This window comes from Gavialis gangeticus, unplaced genomic scaffold (genome assembly GCF_001723915.1).
Source record: "Gavialis gangeticus isolate Ggan-Ray unplaced genomic scaffold, GavGan_comp1, whole genome shotgun sequence".
NCBI classification, from domain to species: Eukaryota; Metazoa; Chordata; order Crocodylia; family Gavialidae; genus Gavialis; species Gavialis gangeticus.
The window spans coordinates 11,993,856-12,001,306 of NW_017729018.1; the positions used below are offsets into that span (position 1 = coordinate 11,993,856).

Here is a 7,451-nt window from a genome sequence, read left to right on the forward strand (position 1 = left end):
GGGGGGGGGGGGGGAGGTCAGCTTGAGATAGTTTCAGAAGGCGTCATCTCCCCAAAGACCCCCCCTTCCGCCTCGGGGAGCGCAGGCCCTTTTCCATCAGCCAAAACTGCAGGGAAATCGCGGCCTGGGTCTCCCCAAGGCCTGGCCTGGCCGGCGGGCAGGGGAAGGGGCTGCTGCAGCCCCGTCCGGGGGCTTGGATCTGGAGGCGAGTCCGAGCGGGGCTTTGTGGCTCCCCACACGTGCCCCCCAGACTGGCAGAGCAGCTGCCTTCAGGGGCGGGTGAAAGGCAGGGCTTGGATCTCGTGGGGGCGACGGGCCAGGAAGAGGCCCCCACCGCAGCTAAGTCCCCTGTGCTGCCATCCCGCGGCGCCAGGCCTGTGCCAGCTCCCACGCTCCCCTGCTTCCCGCCCACGCGCCCGCTCTTCTCTCGCTTTTGCGATGCTGCATGAGCCGGGCGGGGGGGCCCTGGGGGCTTGTCGCCAGCAGGCCCCAGGGGCGGCGCGCGGGGCTTGGGCAGGAGCTGGGTCTTCGCTGGGGCTGGCGAGGATCGGGAGAGCAGCCTGCATGGGGCAGGGGCGAAGCCTGCAGTGCCAGCAGGTGAAATGGATGCGAGGCAGGAGGGGAAACTGAGGCACGGGGAAAGTCGGTGGCGTGGGTTCCCTGGCAGGCCGGGCGTAGACCCGGGAGCCCACACTGCTGCAGAGCCCAGAGAGAGAGCAAGGGCGGGGAGGGCCACAGCCTCCAGATATTCAGCCCCCCGCCAGTCCTCTGCTGTTTGGCTTCTCGCTTCCCAGCATCCCGGGCCAACGGTGCCCGGTGCCAGCCACTCGCCTCCCAGCCTCAGGCATCCCGCAGGGGTGGGCCGTGTGGGTGCTGGAGGGGGCTGGGGGCTTGGGGACAGACAGGCTGCCGCGGACGGACAGGCTCTCCGGAGCGGGTGCCGGATTCCCCTCGTCCTGCGGAGATGTATCCGGAGGCTTTGTGCAGGCTTGCGAGGCTCAGGGGCACGGAGCAGTGCCCGCCCGGTGCCCGGGTCCAGCCGCAGGGCAAAATACCCCCCACTTCTGCCCCGCAGAGTCCCCTGCTTCGAGCTGAGCTCTAGTCCCAGATCTGATGGGCCCAGCAGCAGGGGCGTGGGGCATCCCCGGGGGACCCCACGCTGGCACCCTGCAGGCAGGCGCAGCCTGTGGGGCTGGGTCCCCAGTGCCCCAGGAGGCCACAGCTGCAGATGGCAGCAACGGGGCCTTTTCACCCCCGTGGCTTCGACCATTGCTCCGATGGCCGCGGGGAGCCCAGGCACGGCCCCCCCCCGCCTTGGTGCCCTCCACCCCCGGCAGCGGGAGATGGACTTATCCGCACCCTCCCGGTTCTCCGATGCCCGCACTGCGCCCCTTGCTTCTCCCCCTGCCTTAGCCCTGCAGATCAGGAGTCTGCAGGCGCTGGGCTGGCAGTGCCCCCCCGGGTGGCACTAGGGGGTGGGGGGCCGCTGCTCCACCCTAGTGCAATGCGGCTGCTCCTGCTTAGCAATCCCCTGGCTGCGCGCCAGCTTGGCTTCCTCCCTTGAGTCTCCCGCATCCCTGGCCTGCCACTGCCTGTCCCAAGAGCCAGGCCTGGCTGCAAGGTCTGCACCCGCCCAGCTTCCCCCCAGGCCTGGCAGGGTGCTGGGGCTGGGAGCATCCTCTCCTGGGCAGGGGAGGTCCCTAGGGCAGGGAAGGTGGGGCAGGGGGGCTTGGGCAGCCTGCCCGCAAGCCAGCGCCGTGCAGCTCCGAGCGCAGCGGGGCCCTCACGCCCTCTCTCTGCCCGCAGAACCCCTTCCACCTGCGCATGGACCTCCACAGCCCCCTGGAAACGCTGGTGGACGTGCTGGCCGCCGTCCTGCAAGCCAATGACTGGCACGACATCGCCCTGGTGCTCTGCCCAGCCTGGGACGTGCCCGGCTTCCTCGACGTCTGGATCAGCCGCACCCGCCTGCGCCCACAGGCCCTGCTGGACCTGAGCTCCCTGGACGAGGCGGGTGCCACCCGGGCGCTGGAGGAGCTGCGGGACCTGCTGGGCCCGGTGCTGCTGTTCGGCTGTGACGCCCAGCGCTCCCGCCAGCTCTTCCAGGCGGCCCAGGAGGCGGGCGTGGGGCCGCAGGAGCTGCACTGGGTGCTGGGCCAGCCGCTCAGCGCCGCGGAGCTGCAGACCGAGGGGCTGCCCCTGGGGCTGCTGGCCTACGGGGAGGTGGACCGGCCGGCCCTGGAGCTCTTCGTGCAGGACGCCGTGCAGCTGGTGGCGAGGGCCCTCGGCAGCGCCGTGCGCGTGCGGCCTGACCTGGCACTGCTGCACACCATGGTCAACTGCAACGACCGGCACACGGACACTGGCCCGTCCTCAGGGGAGTACCTCTCCCGGTAAGGGGGCACACGTCGCCTTGGCCCTGGGCACCGGAGTCCTGGCCTCCCATAGCTTGGGGGACCAGGAGCGAGGGCACCCATTTGGCGCCTCGGTTTCCCTGGCTTGCTGTCAGCCTCGCCACTGCCTGGCTCTGTGGCCTTGCCTGGGACACTTTGCCTGGTGCTGCCCGTCCCTTTATATCGCATGCCCTCACCCCGATGCCTATGCAGCCACACGTGGTCGTGCACCAGCACCCTGCCATGGGCACACATGTCCGATCTGAGCCGTAGTGCTACATGCCTGGGCACACATGCGTGTGCCCGATGCTCACGGGTTCTTCCTCTCCCCTGCCAGGTTCTTGGCCAACACGTCGTTCCAGGGGCAGACGGGCCCCGTGTCGGTGCACGACACGTCGGCGGTGCGCACGGCCCGGCACTACCGCCTCTGGAGCCTGCTGCAGGACTCGCTGGGCCGGCCCACCTGGGTGACCGTGGGCAGCTGGCACGAGGGCAAGCTGGCGCTGGAGGAGGGCACCTGGCAGAGCCACCTGCAGCGCAGGAGCCCGGGCGACAGGGACGGCTTCTCCCCCCCCAAGCTGCGGGTGGTGACGCTGGTGGAGCACCCCTTCGTCTTCACGCGGGCGGTGGACGAGGATGGGAGCTGCCCAGCCGGGCAGCTCTGCCTGGACCCCCACACCAACGAGTCGGCCGTGCTGGACGTCCTCTTTGAGGCACTGGGCTCCAAGAACGGCTCGCTGCCCCGGGGCCTCACGAAGTGCTGCTACGGCTACTGCATCGACCTGCTGGAGAAGCTGGCCGAGGACCTGCCCTTCGACTTCGAGCTGTACATCGTGGGCGACGGCAAGTACGGCGCCTGGAAGAACGGGCGCTGGACCGGGCTGGTGGGCGACCTGCTGAGCGGCATGGCCCACATGGCCGTCACCTCCTTCTCCATCAACTCGGCCCGGAGCACGGTCATCGACTTCACCAGCCCCTTCTTCTCCACCAGCCTGGGCATCCTTGTGCGGACCAAGGACACGGCCTCGCCCATCGGCGCCTTCATGTGGCCCCTGCACTGGACCATGTGGGTGGGCATCTTCGTGGCGCTGCACGTGACGGCGCTCTTCCTCACGCTCTACGAGTGGAAGAGCCCCTATGGCATGACGCCCCACGGCCGCAACCGCAGGAAGGTCTTCTCCTACTCCTCCGCCCTCAACCTCTGCTACGCCATCCTCTTCGGCCGCACCGTCTCCAGCAAGACGCCCAAGTGCTGGACCGGCCGCTTCCTCATGAACCTCTGGGCCATCTTCTGCCTCCTCGTGCTCTCCAGCTACACGGCCAACCTGGCCGCCGTCATGGTGGGCGAGAAGACCTTCGAGGAGCTCTCGGGCATCCACGACCCCAAGGTAGGGGGTGGGGGGCTGCCCCTGTAGTGTCTCTCATGCAGCAATGCCCCACTGGGGGTGTTTGGGTGGGGAATGGGGGGGCTACCCCTTTGCCCCCTGCAGCACAGTGCCTCCTGCTGGCCAGCGGGGGTGCTGCATTTAGCAAGGACCCTGGGAGGAGGTAGCAGGGCACCCTCAGCATAGGGGTGTGTATGGGACGTGGGGGCTTGCAAGGGGCGGGGGGCCCAGCCGGCCTGGCCCATGGTGCTCACCAGGCGCGGTCGCCCTCGTTGCAGCTGCACCACCCCTCGCAGGGCTTCCGCTTCGGCACCGTGTGGGAGAGCAGCGCAGAGGAGTACATCAAGAAGAGCTTCCCCGAGATGCACGGGTACATGCGACGCTACAACGTGCCCGCCACGACCGACGGCGTCACCATGCTCAAGTAAGAGGCCCGGGGAGGGGCTGTGCATGCACCCGCACACCGCGCGCAGGCGTCCGGCACTCCACAAACGCCCCCGATTGCTCATGTTCACCCCACTCCATGGGTTACATTAGGCCTATAGAGGCTCGGGCTGAGGTGGGGTAATAGGACCCAGCTGGCACCCCATGCCCAGCTCCCCCCTAGACCACCCCCCAGAGTCAGTGCTAATGCCCCCATCCCTGGGGCTGCAGTGACTGCAGGGGAGGCTGCCCACTGCCCAAGGCCTTGGTGAGGGTAGGGGTCAGTGAGGAGGGCAGCCTCTGCAGCTAGACCCCACCCCTTACACCCCTCTTGTGCTCTGGCCACCAGGACAGAGCCTGCCAAGCTCAACGCCTTCATCATGGACAAGTCCCTGCTGGAGTATGAGGTCTCCATCGACTCCGACTGCAAGCTCCTGACAGTGGGGAAGCCCTTTGCCATCGAAGGTGAGAGATTTGGGGGAGTCCGAGGGGGGCAACAGGGCTGCTGCATGTAGGTGCCTACAGCAGGCTGCACAGGCCTGGCGGGAAAGCCACGCCAGCCTGGACATCTCTGCCCAGCAAAGCGGCCGGCGATGGCCGAGAACTGCCCAGCTCACGTCACCCAGGAGTTCAGCTCTTCGCTGGACCCAGCATCAGGGCACGGCTGGATTTTAACCTTAGCAGCAAACGATACGCCGGTGCAGCCGGGAGGACTTTGGGGCCGGGTCTCCTCTGGAGCAGGGCACGGTCCGATGGACCCTGTCCCCTCCCTGCACTGCCAGGCCCCACTGCAGCTCTCCTTCCGCCGTCCTCCCCCAGGCTTGGAAAGCGGCATGCTCCCCCCTCGCGCTCATCCTGGGCTGGCAGGGGGCTGAGAAGCCGGTGGAGCTGCGCCGACCCCCTCAAAGCAAGCTCCCAAGTCCAGCAGCCAGCCAGAGATGCCCTGCGGTCTCACGGGGAGGGCTCCCAGCCTTGCATGCGCCTGGCTGGACTGCCTGCCCAGTGGCAAGGACGGCACCCTCGGCTTCCCCAGGAGACGGGCGATTTCAAATGGGGAGGGGGGATGCTTGGTCCCTGCCACTGCGACTGTGACCCCTCTCCCTCACCCCCGCCAGGCTACGGCATCGGACTGCCCCAGAATTCGCCCCTGACCTCCAACATCTCCGAGTTCATCAGCCGCTACAAGTCGGCCGGCTTCATGGACCTGCTGCACGACAAGTGGTACAAGATGGTGCCCTGCGGCAAGCGCGTCTTCGCCGTCACCGAGGTAGGGGTGCGGGTGGTCCCAGGGGGCCGGGGTAGATCCTTGGGGGTGATGCTCGCCTGCCCCCCCCCCATGACCCTACTGTCCTGTCTCCTGCCCAGACCCTGCAGATGGGCATCTACCACTTCTCGGGGCTCTTCGTGCTGCTGTGCATTGGGCTCTGCGGGTCCCTGCTCACCTCCCTGGGCGAGCACATCTTCTACCGCCTCATCCTGCCCCGCATCAAGAGGAAGAAGAAGTTCAACTACTGGCTGCATACCAGCCAGGTGAGCGTGGCCGGCCCCGGCTTCCCCCTCCTGCCCTGCTGCAGTGCCCGTTGCTCTGCGGTACCCCTCCCACCAGCCCCTTGGGCATGGTCATTGGCCAACCCAAGGTCTAAAGTTGGGGAAACCTTCTCTGGGGGACTCCTTCACCCTCCCATCCCACCCTGTGGGCTGTCGCGGCTGGGGTGGCTCCTCCCAGCAAACCCCCAAGGCACGAGGCTGAAGGCATGGCCACCAAAGGGGGGAGACCTGCCCTGAAGCCCATCATTGCCCCCATCCCTATGGCTCCTGCTTGTCCAATGACCGAGGTTTGGCTTCTCTCCCTGCTTGTGCGGCACAGAAAATCCACCGGGCGCTGAACATGGGCTTGGAGGAGCAGAAGAACCAAAAGCTGAGCCTGGAGAAAAGGTACTGGTTGCGGATGCAGGCCAGCCAGCCCTGCCCACAGCTTTGGGGCACTGCAGGGCAGCACAGGGGCGACTTCTGCCTTGCTCACTGACTGGGGGGCTGGATCCTTCTAGTAGGATCTCAGTAGACACCACAAGGAGCGGGAGCCCAATGCCCAGCCCCCCTGTCTTCCCTTGAGGACTGTGGCTTAGAGTCAAGGTCCCATCTCATCCAGCCCTCTGCTCAGGGCTTCAGCCCGGGCAAGCATCGAAGGACAGCCAAGGCTGGCACTTCCCTGCTGCTCTGGGCAACCTGTTCCAGCCCGACCCCTCTCCCGTCTGTTTCCTTTGCTGCATTTTGAGCCCATCACTCCTGGTCTTGGCGATAGCTCATCGCCACCTTCCTCAAAGCAGTCCTTCAGGGGTGGAAGGCTGTCCGCGTGCCTGTAGCTGGGGGAATTGCTTTCTGAAAGGGAACCCAGAGTCTGGGCCCATGGGATGAGGCAGCTTCCTTCTTGCAGGGCAGCAGTCAAGGGCACAGGACCCCTAACCTCTTTCCATCTTCCCCTGCAGCTGCAACGTCCAGAAGAGCCAGGAGCCCCCGCTGTGCCCCCCTAGCCAGCCCAGCTGGAACAACCTCCGGAAGGCGGCAGGGAAGGAAGAGAAGCGGGTGCACTTCAACCTGGCGAAGGAGCCTGCGGAGGCAGAGCCGGGCCAAGAGCAGGAGGCGCCCGTGTGGCACTGCACGAACGGCCGGGCCCCGCAGCAGGAGGCGGGGGACAGGGAGGCCGAGGCGGCCGAGCTCAAGGAGCTGGAGGAGAGGATCAAGGACATGAGGGACCAGCTGCGGGCGGCGCTGGTGAGGAAGAGCGAGCTGGTCGTGGCACTGGGGCCTGCTCCGAGCCGCCACGCGCTGCCTATCAGGGCCATCACCAAGAAAAGCACGGACAGGTAATGGTGTGGGCCTGTGGCATCCTTGGCACCGACTCCTGCCGGGCACAAGCAACCTTCCTGCCTCTACCCGAGCCTGGCCAGGAGGAGGCAGGTAGCACAGACCTACCCGCAGCTTGCTCGCTCACCTTGCTTTACTCTTTGCAAAGCAGGTGGGACCCACATCCTGCCCCGCTGCGTTACGGGCAAGCAGCCGCTTCTGGCTGTTAAACCCCCCCTCAGGAGTAAGCATGCAGAGCAAAGCAGGCCTCCATTCACAACGAGCCCCTTGTCCCTGGTTTGGGGGGAGGTCCTGGGCCTTCTGCAAATGTATTCCTCCTCCCCTTCTTTCCCCCAAGCCAGGTACTTTGGATAGCAGCTGTCGACTTTCAGTGAGGACCCATTTC

At 66.7% G+C, this 7,451-nt stretch overlaps 1 protein-coding gene across 1 annotated transcript in view; it reads left to right on the forward strand.

Annotated features, from left to right (window-relative positions):
* Positions 1-7,197, forward strand: part of GRIN3B (glutamate ionotropic receptor NMDA type subunit 3B) — a 13,941-nt gene extending 6,744 nt beyond the window's left edge. The window contains exons 2-9 of the mRNA XM_019513156.1: positions 1,807-2,393; positions 2,731-3,781; positions 4,057-4,202; positions 4,551-4,666; positions 5,317-5,468; positions 5,567-5,731; positions 6,069-6,136; positions 6,688-7,197. Of these exons, the coding sequence (XP_019368701.1) occupies positions 1,807-2,393; positions 2,731-3,781; positions 4,057-4,202; positions 4,551-4,666; positions 5,317-5,468; positions 5,567-5,731; positions 6,069-6,136; positions 6,688-7,069 (2,667 nt within the window). The 3' untranslated portion in view covers positions 7,070-7,197. The remainder of the gene's footprint in view (positions 1-1,806; positions 2,394-2,730; positions 3,782-4,056; positions 4,203-4,550; positions 4,667-5,316; positions 5,469-5,566; positions 5,732-6,068; positions 6,137-6,687) is intronic.
* The last annotated feature ends 254 nt before the right edge of the window (positions 7,198-7,451 follow it).